Source organism: Arachis stenosperma, chromosome 3 (genome assembly GCF_014773155.1).
Source record: "Arachis stenosperma cultivar V10309 chromosome 3, arast.V10309.gnm1.PFL2, whole genome shotgun sequence".
In the NCBI taxonomy this organism is placed as follows: domain Eukaryota; kingdom Viridiplantae; phylum Streptophyta; class Magnoliopsida; order Fabales; family Fabaceae; genus Arachis; species Arachis stenosperma.
Window position 1 is genome coordinate 3160802 of NC_080379.1, and position 21536 is coordinate 3182337.

General features: G+C 34.8%; 1 protein-coding gene across 1 annotated transcript; it reads left to right on the top strand.

Moving 5' to 3' along the window:
- The first annotated feature begins 2074 nt into the window (after positions 1-2074).
- LOC130968047 (serine/threonine-protein kinase UCNL-like) lies at positions 2075-3975 on the top strand. The gene has a single exon (XM_057893126.1). The coding sequence runs from the start codon at positions 2142-2144 to the stop codon at positions 3504-3506; it is 1365 nt and encodes a 454-aa protein (XP_057749109.1). The 5' UTR covers positions 2075-2141; the 3' UTR covers positions 3507-3975.
- The last annotated feature ends 17561 nt before the right edge of the window (positions 3976-21536 follow it).

Sequence of the window (21536 nt, forward strand, 5' to 3'; positions counted from 1 at the left end):
ATCCTCTCCACCCGGGAGTTGATCTTCTTGATCATCGCGGGAGTTATGACCCTTGAGGGAGGATTCTAGCTGTAAGAGTTTTCTTTCTAACTCTTTTCGCCGTTCCATCTCCTCTTTGAGGTACCTTTCAGTTTCCTTCTGCTTCTCCCGCTTTTGCTCCAATTGTTCTAGGCGGCTGTGGACTAATCCCATTAATTCAGCTACGTGGGATGGTCCGCCTTTTTCTGATTCGCGTCCATCTGAGGAATTTACCTTCGGATTCTTTACTCCGGAGGTACCCTCTCTGTGCTAGTTGTTATCTTCCTGGTGTTGGGCCAGGTCTTCATTGTCGTTACCCATGTCTAGATTCTCTTGTTCAGAATCTGTTTCTGCATGGCCTTCTTCGTGGGATCTGTCCGCCATTAATGGATGATCTCTCGGGTCCCCGGCAACGGCGCCAATGTTTCGGTGGGTAACCGGAGATAAATAAGATGGATGGCGTTGAGTGGCCCAAGTGTATGAAGGAGGAGAACTCCGGATGGATCAACAACTCGGGAGGCTCCGTCCGACTTGCGCGCGTGGGTGAATGGGGGGTGGTACCTGCAAAGACACTCCGAAGCCTAAGTTAGTAAGAGTGTGAGCAGGTCTAGAGAGTATTGGGTTTAGAGATACCTGAGGAGTATCAGGGTACTTATAGTGGTGAGCCAATAACCACCGTTGGAGTAGTGCCGTATCTTTAGGATATTAACCGTCCCATGATCTTAGGGAGGTTAAGATATGGCTTTATGAAGTGGTTAGAGAGATTTTAGGGGCGGTTACTCATTTGCATGAGTGTTTATCTGCCAGCTAATCTCATATCCGACTTCTTCATACTAAGTCGTGGTTGACACCGACTTCTTAAGTGGAGGCCGGTGCTTTGGCCCTTAGCATTGGGCCAGGGTATGAACACTTATATTAATGAATATTTATATTTATATTTATTTTTATTCTTTGTTACATTTATGTATTCCTATTAATAAAGTCATTTTAAATGATAAAAAAATTGTCAAAGATAATTTTTGTAACTTGTAGTTATTATTAAAAATAATTTTTATTTTAATTTATTAATAAACATAATTATCACAACTTTTAAAAAAATATATTTAAAAAACCAATTTTAATAAATTACTTTTGAAATTTTAAGGTTTTACCATCTCAAACCTAAGTATATTTTGTTTTATATTTTGAAAAGAAGAGAAAATGGAAATGAGAGTATTAGCTATCGACTAGAAATCCTATTAGTTACATTAACTTTTGTATTGATACATATATACATTGAAATGCTTGATATTTTATATTTTCCAAGATAAATCCACAACAGATACTTTTAAATATTTCTTGCTCCCTCCATTTCTTATATATATATATATGCAAATAAATTTACTACATTTATTATTATTAAACACATTCATATAAAAGTAGTTAATATATAATACGAATTAAAGTTAATATATAATATAAATTAGAGTAAAGTGATAATTACATTCTTAAAATCTTTTATTTTGGATTAATATGTTTTTGAATAAAAAAATATTAATTAGATCGATCTTTCACAATAATAAATGATAGATATGTATATTTTTTTATTAATGAATAATTTAAAATAAATTAGAATTACTAATGATATTTTATTATAATTACTAATGTATTAGTTAATTCTATAAATTATATCATGATATCTTCAATAATAAGACCTACTTGTAAATGATTATTTAAGAATGAATAAGTTCAAATACTACTATGAAAAATCCTTCCCTAAGATATTTGTGCATTGTTTTTAAGAAAATGCCTCTTTTTGTTTCTTGCTCCTCGTCGGATTGTAAATAATATTATTATAGGTTGAAATAGGAATTTTGTTTGTGTTGTTGCAGTCACATTTTGACACACAAGCTAAGAAATGAGATGAATAGGAAGCTGTTATTTGAGAAGTTTTTTGACCAAAGAAAATAAAAAGAAAAGGAGAGTCAAAAGAAAAGCTAAGAAAAAGAAAAACACAGAAAAGAAAAGGGCTATAAAAAGCATATCCAGACCAACCCAACCAACCTTGTATATTTGTTTCCACATACACTCACTCTTCTTCATCCCCATTCAATTCAATTCATCACACAAACTCCAATCCATCCATGTCCACCAACGACATGGATTTCCCATTACCACCCTTACCCTCACCACCACCACCACCACCTCCAACAACCCCTCACCCTCTTAACCTAGACAACCTTAAAGCCCTCAAAATCCTTGGCAAAGGTGCCATGGGCACCGTCTTCCTCGTCCACGACACCACCGCCACCTCTACCACCTTCTTCGCCCTCAAGGTCGTCGACAAAACCACCCTCCACGGCAAGCTTGACGCCGACCGCCGCGCCCGCTGGGAAATCGAAGTCCTCTCCAAGCTCTCCGGCCACCCCTTCCTCCCTTCCCTCCTGGGCTCCCTCGACACTCCGGATTTCCTCGCCTGGGCCCTACCATACTGCCCCGGTGGCGACCTCAACCGCCTCCGCTACCGGCAAAACGACCGCGTGTTCTCCCCCTCCGTCATCCGGTTCTACCTCGCAGAGATTCTGTGCGCCCTCCACCACCTCCATTCCCTCGGTATCGCGTACCGTGACCTCAAACCGGAAAATGTCCTCATCCAACGCAACGGTCACGTGACACTCACGGACTTCGACCTCTCACGCAAACTCACACCCAAAACCGTTGCAACAACCTCTCAAACGGTTACAACAGTTGCAACTGACATTACCAACAAAGGTAACAGCATTCCGCCATCGGTTCCCACGGATCCTAATAAGATTCCATCAGAACATCCTCATCGCAGGAGACACCGCCGGAACTTCACCCGGTGGTTCCCGCTCCACTCGCCGGATGCAGCTCGTAAGAACTTGAAGAAAGTGAAATCCGCCAGAGTCAGCCCCGTGAGTCGACGCAGGACGAGTTTCATCGGCGACGGCGAGAGGTCCAACTCATTCGTCGGTACCGAGGAGTACGTGGCGCCGGAGGTGGTGCGCGGCGAGGGACACGATTTCGCCGTGGATTGGTGGGCGCTGGGGATTCTGGCGTACGAGATGATGTACGGTACGACGCCGTTTAAGGGGAAGAACCGCAAGGATACGTTCCGGAATGTGTTAGTGAAGTCGCCGGAGTTCGTTGGAAAACGGTCGTCGCTGACGGATCTCATCGAGAAGCTTCTGGAGAAGGAACCAACGGCGAGATTGGGGTACACTCGCGGAGCCGATGAGATCAAGGAGCACAAGTTCTTCCGAGGTGTAAGGTGGGACATGTTGACGGAGGTGGTGCGGCCGCCGTTCATTCCGGGAAGGAACGACGCCGGAGCCGGTGAATCGATGGAGGGTTTGTTAGGTGGAGAGGGCGGCGTGAACATTAGAGATTATTTTCAAAGGTCGCGGTTGCCGCCGTCTTTGCCACCCTCGCCGTTGCCCTCGCCATCCGGCAAGTTCAAGAGGAATGTTTCTCTATCGGAATTCTAATGGTCACGTGCGAGGGCATTGATGGCACGTGGAAGAGTTAGTTATTCGGTTTATTTTTTTAACGGTGTTTACGTTGTGATTTGCTGTGCACATATAGAATAACGGTAGATCTTGAAAGAAAATCGCTAATCGGATTAGTGGTAGTTAGTTATATAGCCAAGAGTTGTAGAATACCATTGTTTTGTACGTGGAAAAAAAAAACCCTTTTTCTTTTAATTTTAACTTTTACGTGTTTAATTTCACATATGGAACCATTTTAACTGAGGTGAATATCTGGTCAACATTATTAACAACATTGCATGCACATATATGGACTCTTGTTCAAGTTAAACATGATTATTTTTATTAAGTGCGACCTTCAAGGTGCATTGAGTGCAAATTATTCGAAATCATAGCTGTTAGCAGATTTTTCCCCTGTAAAGTTCGTGTTGCAATTATCCAATTATAATACTTACAATTTTCATACTAATAACTAACAAGACACCTCTTTTTGAGAGAAAAGTATGTAATTAGTTGGCATCATCTGATTGAAATAAATAAAAGAGGACCGTAATGACACTTTCCACTGTTTTTTATCTTATGCATTTGCTTGTGGTAATAATAATGGCCAACTAATTAAAGTAGGGTACAAGTAATTTTTCAATCAATATTCAGTTAGATTTGTTATTTTATCTTTTAATTTTGTCATTTTTTCTCTTCATCTGAATTTTTTGATGGCAGAGTATCTACTGAAAAAATACTTTGATTCCTAGTTAAACCGATTTATTTAACACATACTCATCAAAGTATTTTCTGGCTTCACAATTTTATGGTCTGATTTGCAAAAGATTCGGCACACGAAAAAAAATTATATTATGTATCCACTAAAATCAGTTACTAGTATAAAAATATATGTTTGAAAATATATATATTAAAAATTGATTAAATCATACATATATTTATATACAAATACATTAATAGTTAATTTTAATGGCTGATTTTAGTGTACAAATAATATCTTTAAAAACAAAAATATAACTAGTGAATTATGTTTTATATGATAATTTAATATAAAAAAGTATAGGTAGACAATGAAAATACTAAATAATATGAATAATAGATATATCGGATGTTCAAGTGCGGATAATTATTTTAATATTAAGATTTAGATGGATAATTTGAGAGTGTAGTATGTTTTTTACTTTATTGGGCTAATTTTAAAGTCCATTGTTTACATTATTTACAAAAGACATTGTCTACCTAACAAAATCTATTAATATATGGCGAAACAGGTTGCTGAATTAAATCATGGTTTAGGTAAATTAATTAACTTCACAGGACACACAAATTATTATTATTAGGAAACTAAGTGATTAAACGATAGAAATGAATAACTTACCTTTTACGGCAAAATAAACTTGGTCATCAGTGCTTGTTCGCAAACTTGCTCCATATCTACACTTTTATATAACTATTATTCAGCTATTTATTTATTTGTTCACAAAATTCATAAGTATAGATTATGGGATAGGTGACGAAGATGATTAGAATATATTTTATATAAAAAAGACAGCTAAAAATCTTAAGTAATTTGAAATATACTTTATGATGTAGCATATGAAAAAATTAATTACTATCTTTATGTGAATAACCACTATATATAAAGAAAATTTTTTTTTATAGATTTTTTTTAATACTATTTTCTATGTATCCATAATTTTTTTTTATGTAAACTTAAACTCAAAATCACATTAACACCTATTAATTCAGAAACAACAATAATAATAATAATATAATAGCTTCAATATATGGATATAAGGAATATCCTTGTGAATTAAGTAGGAGAATCTGATACTTGCAACTTGCAAGTGACTAAAAGCAAGGAATGGGTTCCCTTGTGAAATAGCGGTAGTAACATGAAAACTGAAAGGTTTCCCTTGTGTCCATCAATTTTTGGTATTCATCCTATGCCAAGCTAGTTAAAGGATATGATTCCTGATAAGGTCCCACATTATTAGTGCAATGTAATGCAAACACGTCCTTTTGTCTTCAATATAATGTATCATGTTGGATAGCGATTAATGCAATTAGCATTAGCATACATTGAAAAGATTTAATTTGTTCCTTAGTCAAAGGTGCTTTCAGTTTGAAGACTGCATAATTGAAATGTTATGTTTGCCGAAAGTTATTGGCTATATAATTACAAAGTAGGATGATTGTGAAAGTGATTGGAAAGCCATATATATAGGAACAACTTAATCCAATAATTTCGCACCTACCTGCAAATTACACAACTTAAAGTTGTACACATCATAAATATATGAGTTTTACGTAATAGGTATTTTTAAGAATACTAGTTTTTTTTTTTTTTGGTGATCTACGGGATTTTAACACCCCAACAGAGAGAGGAAAGAAAACACAACAAAACAGCCAAACAGAAAAGCAAAAGTAAAGCAAAACTAAGAGCCTCTAATTCTAAGGGTCCCTAAACTGTCACCAAGAAGTGCATAATTAATGTCTGGAGTGGCCTTATCAAGGAGGTGAATACCAAGTTTCAGGTCTTGGCCTTTTTTGGCAAGGAGATCCGCCACTGTAGTTGCTTCACGAAGGACATGACTCCAAGTAATATGTTGAAAGCGAGTTGCCAGGTTACGAATGTTTTGAATCAGGGGTGCACATGAATGAGCTGGGGGACAACTATGGTTAATGAAGCTGATAGAAGCAGTAGAATCAGACTCCACAACCAGGTGTTGATAACCGTTCCTAGTGGCAATGTTCATCCCATGGATGACTGCCCAGAGTTTTGCGTGCGTGATGGAGCAGTTGCCCAAGTTACAGGAGTAGCCTTTCAAAAATCTTCCGGCCGAGTCCCTGAAAACTCCCCCACAAGCAGCATTATTTCTTTCAGAAAACCAGGATCCATCCACATTCAGCTTGATATCTTCACCCTTGGGAGGAGACCATCCTATAAGACAGGTACTGGCAGCTTGTATACTTCTCGGATTAAGATTCTTATTTGGTTTCTTTATGAGTTCCTCAGCCCGGGCCCGGATTTGGTGGATAACGCTGGTGGTTGCGACAGACTCTCCATCGAAGACCAGTTTGTTTCGAAAATACCAAAGGGAAGAGATCGCAACACCAAAGAGGCAAGCCCATCTGTTACTAGCGGTGAGGTTCTGAACTAGCCACTCATTTAAGTCTGTTGTAAAGAAAGAGTTACTGCCATTGGGGGGGTTAAGTGTGTGCCATATGCTCGTTACATATTGACAGTCCCTCAGGACATGGATGATGGATTCTTCCTGATTGCGGCATCGGGGGCAGGCATCGTCAGTGGTCAAGTGTCGTCGCCTTCTTTCCGCGTTTGTGAGGATGGCTTTATGGGCAACTAGCCAGAGAAAAGTTCGGATACATTCCAGACCTTGCCAGTGCCACACTAACTGAAAAATCCTGTCAGGAGAGTCGGGGACTTCCATGAGCGATTGGTAAGCTGATTTTATGCTGAAGGATCCATCCGGGGAATGGCGCCAAGCAACGCAGTCTACTCCCTTCCAAGGTGATGGGGAGGAAATGGCAACAATCCTCTTAATAACATCCTCTGGCAGCATGCTTTGAAGTTTTTCAACATCCCAATGCCCTGAAACGTTCAGAAAATCCATCACCAATTCGGAATCATTGATATTACTATTTACCTGGCTTATTATCTCGCTTAACCGTCCTACGCCTGGAACCCAGTGATGCTCCCAAAAACGAATTTGGGAGCCATCCCCAATTCTCCAAATGGAATTTTGTTGGACATGTTCCCACACAGAGCAAATACCCTTCCAAAAATTTGATTTATTGCGCTTTCTATCCACCTTGGGAATTAGATCAGTACCGCTGCCATATTTAGACCTGATGACTCTAACCCATAGTGCATCTCTCCTATCAATCAGCCCCCAACCGGCCTTCATCATAAAAGCTTGATTCATTTGGCTTGCATGTCTCACGCTTAAACCTCCAAATTTTTTCAGCGCACAGACTTTCCTCCAATTTAGCAGGTGTATTTTCTTTGTTTGTTCTGTGTCTCCCCAGAGGAAGTTCCTGCAGACACGGTCAATATTGTTACAGGTAGCAACAGGTAAAACAACAGATTGCATTTGGTATAAAGGAATAGATGATAGGACAGATTTCACCAGAGTTACTCTCCCAGCTAGAGACAGAAAGGAGGCTTTTCAAGAGTTCAGTCTGGCATGGAGTTTATTGATTATGCCCTCGAATGTATGATTAGACACTTTAGAGTGTAGAATTGGAACTCCCAGGTATTTCCCTAAATCCTCTGTTCTGGCAAATTGCAAAACATCACTTACTTCAGTTCGAACACTATGACCCACATTCTTTGAGAAGAAGATCCTGGTTTTTTCTTTATTAACCTTCTGACCGGAGATTTCGCAGAAAGCTTCAAGGCATTTCTTAATGATATTGGCCTGGTTCATATTGGCCTCAGCGAAAAGGATAATATCATCCGCAAAACAAAGGTGCGAGATAGGGGGCCATCCTTCTTGAGAAGAATTGGTTTCCAAAAGCCGTGATCCATTGCGGTATTAATGAGTTGGGACAATCTCTCAATGTAGAGCACAAAAATATATGGGAAGATCGGGTCACCTTGTCTAATGCCTCTGGAAGGCGAGAATTCATCAAGTTCCTCGCCGTTCCAAAGAACCCTCATTCTTGTCGTCGAGATACAAGAAAGGATGAGATTGATAAAAACCTGGGGGAATCCAATATCAACGAGGGTATCCTTGATGAAGTCCCATTTTAACCTGTCGTACGCTTTCTCCAGGTCAATTTTGATGGCCATCCACCCTTTCTTTCCTTTCTTCTGCCTCATAGAATGGATGATCTCTTGCGTGATAATAATGTTGTCGGAACTATGTCTTCCAGGGACAAAACTGCATTAGTTTGGCATTACCAATTTATCCATAATTTTGCGAAAGCGATCAGCGAGAATTTTTGTGACGGCCTTATAGGACACATTTCAGAGGCTGATGGGTCTTAACTGCTTTAGATGAGACACAGGTTCAGTCTTAGGAATGAGTGTAATAAGGGTCTCGTTAACCTCAGAGATTTTTTCTGGGTTTTGGAAAATATTCCTGATGAGATTGCATACATCCGTACCCACTATGGACCACTGGCTTTGGTAGAAGATGGCTTGGAGCCCATCTCGGCCAGGCGCCTTCCAGCTGCCAATACCAAAGATAGCATCCTTTATTTCTTCGTTTGTCACCATCTATCCCATGGAATCATATTCAAGGCTACTCAAGAGGGGAAACATATTTTGGAGGATGAACGGGTTGTAATTTGAGATGTTCGTATAGAGGTCTAAGAAGAAGCTGGTGGCCATATTTTCCAGGGATGCCTTGTTAACAATCCAGTCACCATTATCATTTTGTATGGTGAAAATCTTGTTTCTGCGTCTTCTAATTATTGTCGAGCCGTGGAAATACTTAGTGTTACGATCTCCAAATTCAATCCACTTGCACCTCGCTTTCTGGAACCATAGAATCTCTTCTTGAATTAGAATGCCTTCATACTCCAGCCATAAATCCTTTTGTAGTTTATCCAGGAACAGGTTGTGCGAGTATCCCAACCTGTTTGCAATAACTTGAAGTCTTCTGATGATTTTCTGCTTTCGTTTAAATATGTTGCCAAACACGGAGTTATTCCAATCCTTCAGCTTGTCTTTTAGGTTAGATATACCCTCGGTCCAGGACCCATGAACACTCCAATGAGCATCAATGAGATTTACAAAATCAGGATGGGTTAACCAAGCTGCAAGAAAGCGGAAAGGCCTTCTACCTCTATTTGGAGCCATATCGCTTGAGAGATGTAAGCAGATCGGTGAGTGATCATATTTTAGCATCGGCAAGTGTTTAACACAGGCCTCAGGGAAGGCAAGTTGCCATCCCACGTTGCATAAACCCCTGTCCAGCCTCTCCGCAAGATTACCTCTTTTCCAAGTGAACGGCCATCCAGAGTATCCCAAGTCAATAAGGCCACTCGTCGAGACACAATCTTGAAATTCTTTGCAGGCCTGCTGGTGGTTGTTAACCGCCCCTCCACGCTTTTCGTAATTATGTAGCAAGGCATTGAAATCACCGAGAAGGCACCAGGGGAGCTGGACACTACTTGCGAATGCTTTGATGGAGGACCACAGAGTTCTTCTTGTAACCTTTTGGGGGCTGCCATATACTGCCGTGATGATCCAGGGATTGGAATTGTTATTTGCATCAGCGACTCTGAGATGAACATACTGTTTCTTGTACTACAGGATATCCACACTCCAAACCGAGGAATCCCACATGCACCAAATTCCTCCGGCACGGCCCTCAGCTTCCACCACAAAGGTCTATCAAATCCTATTCTGTCCCTGATCTGTTTACCTCAGTTACCACTGATGTGAGTTTCCAGAAGAAAAAACAGGTTTGCACCATATTCCTGGCGTAAGTCACGGATAATTGATGGGAAGGCTTTACTGCCAGCCCCCCTGCAATTCCAACTGATAATGTTCTTCATAAGAAACCGAGTGATAGAGAGACCACCAGAGGTCAGCATCACTTAATGGGGCGAGCCCCAGATTTCGGATCTATTTGATCCCTGTCCGACAAGTCCTCCGTCCGGCCCCTGGCTCCAGCTTCCACCATGGTAATCTCCACTTGCATCTTTAGGTTACCCCTGGGCTCGGTGACCCCCAAACGTGATCCTGGCTTCTTCGGGTTATTCTCAGAACTAAATATGAGGTTATCATGAACCGCATGTTGGTGTAGGTTCATACGGCCTTCCTTCAACGACTTGAATGCTTTCCATTGGTCTTTCTCCATATTCCTCATGTATTCCTTGACAACCATCTCCATACCCTCCAAATATGGATCCTTTCCTTTCCCTTTCGTGGCTCTCGTCGAGGTTTCCTCACCCTTAAGGGTGGCTATTGCACTCTCTGAGGTTTTTTCTTTGTTCCTGATTAGGTTTGGTTTCCCACCCTGCTCCAGTGGGCCCTTGGGCGTTGACATGGCCTTTTTTGGGGTTTGGGGGGTTTTTACCTGCCCCGGTTTTGAGGACCCTCTTTTGGGGTTGGGTTTTGGCTATTCCTTCTTGGGCTCTGGGTTGCTGAGGCCCGATCTCCTCTACATCCTCTTGGATCTTATCCAATCCATCCATATTTTGTGGTGTGTTCCCCAATTTTTCCTCCTGTAAGATAACAAAGCGGGAACCCTGCCCCGAGTCTTTCCCTTTTGGGGACCCATCCTTTTTGGAAATATTGCTAGGAATTGGCATTTGATTGACCTGAGATTTCCTGTGCTGAAATTGCGTTTTCCTTTTATCCGCATATCTTCTTACCAACATCCACGGCCCGAAATCAGCGTTGGATTGAGCATTAGAACTATTTGGCTGATTTTGTGGGGGCTCAGACTTTCCAATTTGGTCTTCGTCTCTACCAACCGGTTTATCCACCGGAGTAGAAACTCCGGTATTGGTGTCTTCCATCGAATTGTCACCAGATGTGGAGTTCTCCATGCATTGGTCTGATCTATGGCCATACTTGCTGCATGAAAAACATATTTGGTGCAGACCTTCATACTCCAGGTGTAGTTCACATCCAAGAACCGAAATGCGGGGTACCAGTTGTTTAGCCAGGTCGATTTCTACACATATACGGGCAAACTTCCCACTCGAGTGAATTGAGATGGTGCGATCAACTTTTAGCATATGGCCAATAGCAGATCCTACCCTCCAAAGAAAACAATGGTTGTAGAGCTCAGTTGGAAGATTCGGGATCCGGATCCAAGCAGCAATTTTTCTCACTTCTGTGGAACCTGAGAGGAAGAAAGGTCTCCATCTTTGAACAATGAGATAGTGACCGGCGATCATCCAAGGTCCTTCCATAAGCGCATGAGTACAGTCTTCCTCATCTGAAAAGTGAACCAAAAAATAGTCACGATTCATATCGATAACATGAATCTTACCTTTGCTTTCCCAATCTCGGCGGAGACGTTGCTCCATGAACGTGAAGGAAACACGTTTTCCTAACACCTTGACCATGAGAGCATTTCTCCATGGTTTGCACCATTCTTCAAACTTTTCCTTTGACACTGGGATCGTAGGGCAAGGGTTGAAAGTTTTCTCAGCATTCTCCTCATTCTCCTCATCTTGATACCACTTATCTTCAGGGTTAGGCTCATGATCATCCATATTGAAAGGTTCTTCCTGGTCGCCTTCTAGGCCAGGGCCAGTCAGAAGGGTATCTTTGTATGAGCTTTTTGCGACTGGGGTGGTCTCTTCCTCCACTGGGACAATCTCCATGCCATCAGACGGTTGGTTTAGATCTACCTCACTCCGCGTCTTAACTTTTTTCGTGCTTCGCTGCACTAGGTCATCCTCTTGAGTGGAAACCCCTAGCAGAATGCTGTTTCGTACCACTCTCCATCGAAATAGAAAATCTTATGGTTATATTAGACTTTTAAATTTTGAAAAGCACAAGCTAACTTTAAAAAGCTCTATTCTAAGTGCTTTCAAAAGTATCTCGATCTTTTAAAAGCTGCAAGTACAAGCACATGATCTTTTTAATTTACCGAACACAAAATGACCTCTTTTTAAGAATACTAGTTAAAATCATCTTCAATATAATGTTTTTCTAGTTCTTCTAAATTTTGTATATAATAATGGAAATTCGAAACTTTCATTTTTTTTAATATAAACTTTTATATTTAACATCTTAACCAGTGACTTTATAGGAAACTTAATAAATCACTTTATTAGCTAATGCCAGAAATAGATGTTTATAAAATTAATGTTTTTGGTATGATATTTGTTTTTTTTTGTTTAAACAAACGGTATCCCTTAATCCGACAGGTTAAGGACTAATCCGTCGTGGATCTGAGCTCCATTTAAGAGTCTGCCGCTAGTCAATGAATTGCTGTATGCACAAAGTGGGATTCGAACTCCCGACACTTGTTTAAACAGACGAGTGAGCTGACCACTCGACCAACTCAAGTTGGTTTGGTATGATAATCTTACTTGATTAATGTTCCTTCAATTCTCAGCCCAAATATTTAAGCCCAAACAGTTTATAAATCCATCAAGAAAACTCTGTTGTATGCTTGGTTTGGGGGCTTTTTTGGCACTTTGGAGGCCCTAAGGCCAGAGACAAGAGACAAAAAAAAGGGGAAATAGACTGCACAACTTGTTAGGACCGTCAAAAATGGCAGGCTTTTGTCTCTAAAACATGTTTGTTTATAGTTTTGAATAAATGGTATGAGTTTGATTAACCTAAAAAAATGGATAAATGGATTAGTCGCAAATTAAAGATGGTCTGTTGACAATTTTAATTCTTTTAAAAAAATGAAAACTTTTGTTTTCATTATTTTTACACATTTGACCCAAAAACCCAACCTGACTCACTAAAAATTTGCAAATTAACGATTCTTTGGTCAAAAAGTAACATTTTTTTTTTCAAAATAATTTTTAAAGTGTTAAATTATATTCTTTTACTTTTTTGTTTTTGTAAAAAATTAGAGAGTAAATGGAATAAGCCTCTTTAACTCGTGGAACTAATCATAAATGGTCTATGTCTAAAATTTTTGCCCCGCAAACAATGAAAAAATAAACAGACAAACCTGTTTAGCCCATAGAGCTAGATGGACTAAACCTAAATGAATCAAGTTGGTCGTTTAAGAACCCTACAATTGATTAGCTCATTTACTAAGGTACCAGCATATCTTTAATTGGTCCAATTTTGCTTGTTATTTTATTTTCGAATGGTTAATGTCTATAGATGAGCTATGCTTATACTCTGTCTTTTTGTAATTTGAAATCCCATACTTAAAATAAATAAAACAAATAAATATCCCTTAGTAGTTTAGTACACATGCTCTACTTAATTAGTACATTAGTCTTTTTTATTTTCGTAATAGAAACTGAGGCTCAACAAGCGTATGGTCCACTAAGGGCACAACTTGCAGGAATTCGACTTGAACCAATCCAATTCAGCTTGCCCAAAAAAAAAAAAAAAATCCAATTCAGAAAATTCAAGTTGATGAGACTATGGAGACTCCACCTTCTATAACTGATGAATGGTTGAGACCTTATAGCTTGTGGTCTTACTGAAAACCGTACCTTTAGAACATTTAATTAATATGAAAAATATCTTTATAGTAGGGTTACTTAATTTAATTTTTAATTTAAAAGTTAATACTTGATGATAACCATAAATAATCTTTAATTTTCCAAATGTGTGGCTATGAAGCCGCGTATATCTTGAAAATGGAAATGGTATTGGAATTTTTGGAGTAACTCCACTAACTTTGGTTAGAACAAGGTCATGGTTACACTTGCTTGTTTTGACATTAAGAGCTTCTTCTTAACGTATAAGCAATGTTACACTTGATTGTGACTCTTTATGGATTGAGTTTAGTTAATTAATATTATAAATTGATTGCTCAGAAATCGAAATTAAAGAGTGAAAGCCAAATTATCAAAATTGGCCCATTGAATGTGGTTCATATACCCTTCATCGATTGTTATCAATAATGAATATAATTTTATTTAACCAACTTTGATTGGTTCAATGATTAGTTTGTTAATCTGTTTAAATAAATATCTAAAGTTTGAATCTTATTTTATATATGCAGCAATTTATTAATTAGCATAAATTTTTAAATAAAACTTAAATTTATAACAATTAATTTTTAAATTGTCAGACAGTGAGATATTATGAAAAATCCAAAATATAAAAATTGTTTTTGTTATAATTGTTTAGAATCACGTCTAGTAGTATAAAATTTATTCTTGAATTATTATTATGAATTGTAACCATTATGGTAAGGGCAGCGGCATGATGCGTGATATATCCACACATAGAGACAAAGCTTAGGAGGCGATTTATGAGTGAGATAGATAGGAAAATTAACTAGGAAGTGGCAAAGTTTGTTTCGGTTAGGCTGCTGTCTCAGCAAAATCGTTTTTTTTCTATCACAATGATTTGGTTCAGATTTTATGCAAAGTGTAAGGCCCAAATCCAGGTGTAAGGTTGATGCTTCCGCAAACCGTCCACATTTCTTTCATCAGCACTATTGCCCCCATATTAATTATGTGATAAAAGTCCAAATATATAAAATAATTTAATTATGTCATGGCAATATAAAAATAGAGGAGCCAATGAGTAATAGCTCAAATGGTATAGTCTTTTCATACTCAATTAAGAGGTTGCGGATTCGAGTCTCCTATCTTTGGTAAATATATATATATATATAAATGGAGGAGTTAATACTCAATTTTATATCTGAATTTGTATACGAGTCTCAGTTTACTAGTAAACGTGCCTCACATTAGTCTTTGAGACGATTTTTAGTTAAAAAAGTTATTGGAGTATTGAGATGGACAATCAAATGCAGGGGCGCAGGTAGGTATAAACAAAGGGGGGGCAATGGCCCCCCAAAATTTTAGCTTTTATTCAAAAAAAAAAAAAAGTCTGATCCCCCTTTTTTTATTTCTCAGCCCCCCTCTCTTTTTGTTTTATCTTTTCCAATCCCCCTCCCCCTCTCACTTTTAATTTCTACAAAACCCAGCCCAATAGCCCATCTGCCCATTCCCTATCCCTTTTCTATTTTCCAATCCTTATCTCTTTTTTATTTCCCAATGTATAATCACTAATCAGTTCCCCAATCCCCTTTTTCTATTTTTCAACATACAACCGGTCTCTTCCTCTCCCTCTCTTCCCACCTTGGCTTTCAAAAATTTAGGTAACAATTTTTCTATTCTTCTTCTTCTTTATCTCTTTAATCTTCTTATTTTTTACAATTTTACCTTTTTAACTCTTTTTTTTTGTTTTTTGCAGATTAAAAAAAAAGAGTAGTTTAACAAGTGATTTTTCACTCCTCTTTCTCAAAAAAGGTTCTATTTTTATTCTTTTTTATATATTTAGTTATTTACTTAATTAGTTAATTTATTATTATTTGTTAATTAAGTTTATGTTATTATATGTTAGTTTGTATATTTAGTTTTTTTTATTAGTTAACTATTTAATTACAATTTTATATTATTTATACTAAGATGTTAGTATTATTGTTCTGAATTTTAATATTTTATTTTAATGATACAAAACTGTAAGTAGTAATTTTTATATATTATTGTCTTATTTTGATTGAGATTATATATATATATATATTTTTTTAATTTTATCAATAGAAATAGTAATATAAATTATAACACCGCCCCCCCTAAATAGTTAGCCTAGCTCCGCCCCTGAATTCAAATGTCACACTGAAACATGTAAAATGATGTAATTTTAGTTTTGGCATTTTAATAACTCAAAAATGATGTCTTATAACTTGTTTTGTTAAGTAAAGTTTTAATAAACACCACTTATGTTATTTTTTGGTTATTTGAGTGTCAAAACTAAAATGACATTATTTTACAAAATTTAGTATGGTATCCGCCTGTCTATGATAGCGTTCTATTAATGTATATACATTGAAAATTATTTCAAGGACTAACACAAATTATATTCGTAAAATTTAAAAATTAAATAAAGACAATTGAAATTTTAGGAATTACATTAAAATTCGTATGTAATTTCAGATATTAAATTGAATATTATCTCAAAATAATGAGGTTATTAGCGAGTAAACTATCAAAATCCGTAATTAGTATGTCACTCTATGTTATATCCACTAACACCAAGACCATACACTAATAACCAACACACTACACCCTAGAGGGCACGTTTAAATTAAGTGGTCAATTTTTTATATTTATTAATTGATTCACTAATTAATACTCAAGGATGTGTTTGGATAAGGCAAGTAAGCCTCCCATTTACAGCTTTGCTTTCCACCACAATTAATAAGGATCGTATAAGATTCAAATATATAAATAATTAAATATTATTGCAACCACATGCTCTAATATAATCCGCAGAATTTTGAGTGTAATGTTATACTTAATTAATTACCACTAATTATCATGGCTTATCTGAAATACGAATGTTGACCGCATTAAATGCAATTAATGTTTTCTTTAAGTGTAATGCATGGTTTATCTAATTAAGATTTGCATTCTGTGTTTCACGTTTTCGTTCAAACAATGATTCATTCCCTAAGTAAAAAGAAATCATGGTTATAACATGTGTATACATGTTTTGCTTATGATTATTGTTAATTCCACTTCTCACGGTGGAAGGTCGTATATGATAGTATATATATCACTATTAAGGAATTTAATCATTTGAAATTCTAGGATTGATTATGATGATAATTAGCCTATAAAAAATATTATGTGCACACCAAAAATTAATTATTAAATCAATAATGATCATATATTTTTGTATAAATATATATGTTATTTAATTTTTTTTAATGTATATTTTGTATTTTAATATATAATTTATATAAGTAACTAATTTAATAACTAAACTTTTGTGTATAAATAACATAATTGTTGACCCATAATGTCTCAAAGCTCCAATTTGTTTGTTCTAATAAAAGTGACCCTATATACTCTTGCACGGAAATATTTTAAACATGTATAAGGCAACATTTTATTGCAAGCAAAGTAGCACATTATTATAAGATTAACCTATAAGTGGAAATCTTTCTTAAATCTAAAAAATGCTTCTAGTCTTGCACGGATTAATTAATGAAACATAAGACAAAAATAATTATTGATCAAGCACCAAGCCAAACAGGACCAAATTATCAAAGATCAAGAGTAGTAGGCACTTTTTAAGTAATGTCCTTATATATATATCAAGGCCTAATGCAATTTTGTTGGGGGTAATATACTTATTTATCCACTTGATATATGTTTTAATATGTATGTATGTATGTCCTTGTAATGTTTGGTGAGAGTGGTGATTTAATATTCCATCATCAGCTTTCTTGTCTCATATGAGACAAACCCCAAGTCGTATTCACTTAGCTTCATCACTTTCTTGGACGAAAATTCATTTGAAAACAAGGAACCATTGCTTTCATTCCACAAAGATACTGTACTCCTTTTATTTACTAGTGGCTATGTAGAACTACCAACTTAGGCACATCACTTTTTGGAAGAATTATATATTGTGCTTCAGTAATATTAGAAAATTAATTTTTTTTAAAATTATTTTATTTATTTTAAATTTTAGATCTTAAATTATGAATTTTTAATCTCAATTTCTAAATTATAAATCTAAATCTTAAAATTGACTAATGTTGACCAATTAAAATTTAGTTTTCTATATTCTCTCATTGTATTTTATGTCAAATTTGGATACTCAAACATGACAAACACCTACATGTGATAATGAAGAACCTAGGATACCTTCCCTTCTCCGGCAACAATTAGGATTAAAAATGTTGATAAAGTAACGGATTAAAAATGTTATATGAAAAAAATATTAGTGTTTTTGTTGAAAATGGGTATATTTAGTATAATTGGTGGTTTTTTTAGTAGAAAGTTAGGGTGTTGCAACACGCGTTAGACATGTGGTAACTTCTTAGCCAACACGTGAAAGGCGTAAGGTTTGTTGGACACGTAGTAATATCTTAGTCAATATGTGGGGCGTGTTAAAATATATGGGAAGTGTGTTGAATAATTTTTATAATACTCTAATACACTTCAAACATCAATATTCAACTAAAATATTATCTCTATTTTCATATTAAAAATAATTTCTGTACAAAGGAATATATATATATATATATATATATATATATATATATATATATATAGTTCGGCTAGAAAACCAACTAAGAGGTAATTAATTAGAGCTAATTAATTGAAAAATAGGAGATCTATTATAATTTAGGGCAAAACTCTAAAGTAAACCAATGGGAAGAAATTTTTACGTAAATCCGCCCAACTAAAATTTAGTTCATGAATCAACCAATGCATGTTTATATGTAGTTCGAATCAATTAGATTCGAACTCAATCTACACATAATTCGAATCATATTGATTCGAATTATACACAAAACTCACACACACATAAAATAATTCGAATCAAGTTGATTCGAATTACACCCTGATTTATTAAAAAAATTAATAATTTATTAAAAAATTTATTAAAAAATAATAATTTAAAATTAAAAAAATATATATTTTATTTCATGCATTAAAAAAAATCTAACAAAATATTTAATTACGAGACTTTTTTTAAATATTAATGAGCTATCAATTCAAATTCCATACAATACTCTTTTGTCCATTTTTAATAGCTCATGAATATTTTTTAATAAATTTTTTTAAATTATATGGTGAGATATTACATGATTCGAATTACGCATGGGAAAGTTCAATCACTCTGATTCGAATTATATGGTGAGCAATTCAAATTCTATACAATACTCTTCTGTCCATTCTTGATAGCTCATGAATACTTTTTAATAAATTTATTTTAATTATACCACAAAAAATATTTTATTCTATGCAAAATAATTTAAAAATGGCTTAAAAGATGTTAGGAGTACTATAAAAATTTGCAATGACTTAGGACATTAATAATTTAGAAATTAAAGAAAATATATTTTTATCATGTATTTACCTAAATCACTAGAATATTACAAACTTTTATAGTACTCGTAACATTTTTAAGCCATTTTTTTAAATTATTTTGTATAGACTAAAATATATTTTTTAATTATTTTGGATGGAATAAAATATTTTCTTTAATTTTTAAATTATTATTGACTATCTAGAGTATTTTATTTAAAATTTGTGTACATGCATGTATTTACCTAAATCATTAGAACATTACAAATTTTTATAGTATTCCTAATATTTTTTAAGTCATTTTTTAAATTATTTTGCATTATTTTTTTGTGGTTTATATAATTAAAATAAATTTATTAAAAAATATTCATGAGCTATCAAGAATGGGCAGAAGAGTATTGTATAGAATTCGAATTGCTCACCGTATAATTCGAATCAGAGTGATTGAACTTGCCATGCGTAATTCGAATCATGTAATATCTCACCATATAATTTAAAAAAATTTATTAAAAAATATTCATGAGCTATTAAAAATGAACAAAAGAGTATTGTATGGAATTTGAATTGATAGCTCATTAATATTTAAAAAAAGTCTCGTAATTAAATATTTTGTTAGATTTTTTTTAATGCATGAAATAAAATATATATTTTTTTAATTTTAAATTATTATTTTTTAATAATTTTTTTAATAAATTATTAATTTTTTTAATAAATCAGGGTGTAATTCGAATCAACCTGATTCGAATTATTTTATGTGTGTGTGAGTTTTGTGTATAATTCGAATCAATATGATTCGAATTATGTGTAGATTGAGTTCGAATCTAATTGATTCGAACTACATATAAACATGCATTGGTTGATTCATGAACTAAATTTTGGTTTGGCGGATTTACGTAAAAATTTCTTCCCATTGGTTTATTTTAGTGTTTTGCCCTATAATTTATAAGGGAGAAAACTTCCTATTATTTTATTTTTTTTTAATTTCAAAACTAAAAATATAAAAAAATTGGTTTGAGTTGGCTTATGTTGTAGTTGACTCTTTAGACTATATAAATAGAGATGGCAAATGTGATGTTATAACCAAGAAATATGAAAGGGCTGAGATGGTAGTTAGAAAGAGCTTCTCCCACTACCCACAATTACTCAATCCTAACAAACTTTATTTGCCATTTTAATTTCCTTCTATTTATAACTAATCAAAAGACCATCGAAAGATAAAGCCTAAGGCTAGGTTCCTATCATGCATTAACCCATCTTAGCTGTGCCAAATAAATATCAAAATTATAGTTTATGTGCCATGTCTCTATTGATGTGATCATGTGAGGCTATCTAGCCATTATTGATGATATTTAAATCCATGTGCACACTATCTTATTTTTAGATAAAATATGAAATTTTTTATGTTAGAGATATAATTTTTTATATTGTCTTATTTTATCAACTTAAATTTAAGAAAAAATGATATCATGACATGATATCAAAATTCTATATTTAAAAAATTTTAGAGTTCCATAACTCAAAAAAAAAAAAAATAAAACAAATAAAATAAAATATTTATTTATGTCACCTCTTTTTTCAACTTTTGAAAGAAATGATATGGAAACACCTTTTATGTAATCTTTCTAAATAATTATTATAAAAAATTGGTGGTAAAAAAATAGAAATTTATTATTGTTACTTTTTTTTCGTAAAATTTTAAAGATAAAAAATACTAAAAAAAAAACGCAAATCAAACAAGTACGGAGAATCGGTAGAAAGATATTAATTAAGTAATGTAACCTATACTTTTTGGAGGATTATGTTAATGGGTTCTTCAGCCATTATCCTAATTGTGTGAACAACATAGGGCAAGTAACTTTGCGTGGTGAGAGGGCACACAGTTCAATTAACCAACTAAGCATAAGGGGAAAAACAAGAAAGAAAACAAAAAATGACAGCAAAATATAGAGTATAATTTGATTTGATGAGACATGCATGTGAATGAAGAAGTAGTGGAATATCATGTTATTATGGAATCAAGGACCCGTGAATGTGTATATTTTTTGTCACTACCAATACTATTGCTTCACATGATATAGTATTTCATATTTCTACTCTCTCCACTACTCTCTACCTTTGAGAATTAATAAAATCATCAAAGCATTGTTAAATGTTAATAGCTATTAGCACATGTTATTGAAGGAAAATTTGTGAATTATAACTGCTGCCACTATGTTAGTGTCGCAATTCATATAAAGATGTTTTATGTAAAGGCATAGTATATAACTAAATTATTTATCTGTGTGGAGCTTTTTGTTTTAAAAAAAAATTAAATTATTTAACATAATACGTATTTATATTATAATTATTATTTTTAGTAGATGCATTTTTATGTAAGTAGTCTATAATTTTAAGATTAAATAAAATTGGAAGGTGAATCAACTTCACGTATGAAATTGATAGTTGAGAGTCATTAAATGATTTGAATGACTTGACTCAATTTTCATCGGACGACTTTTAATTATGAATTTTCCGTGAAGTTTTTTGTTGTGGCTTGTTTCACGTAAA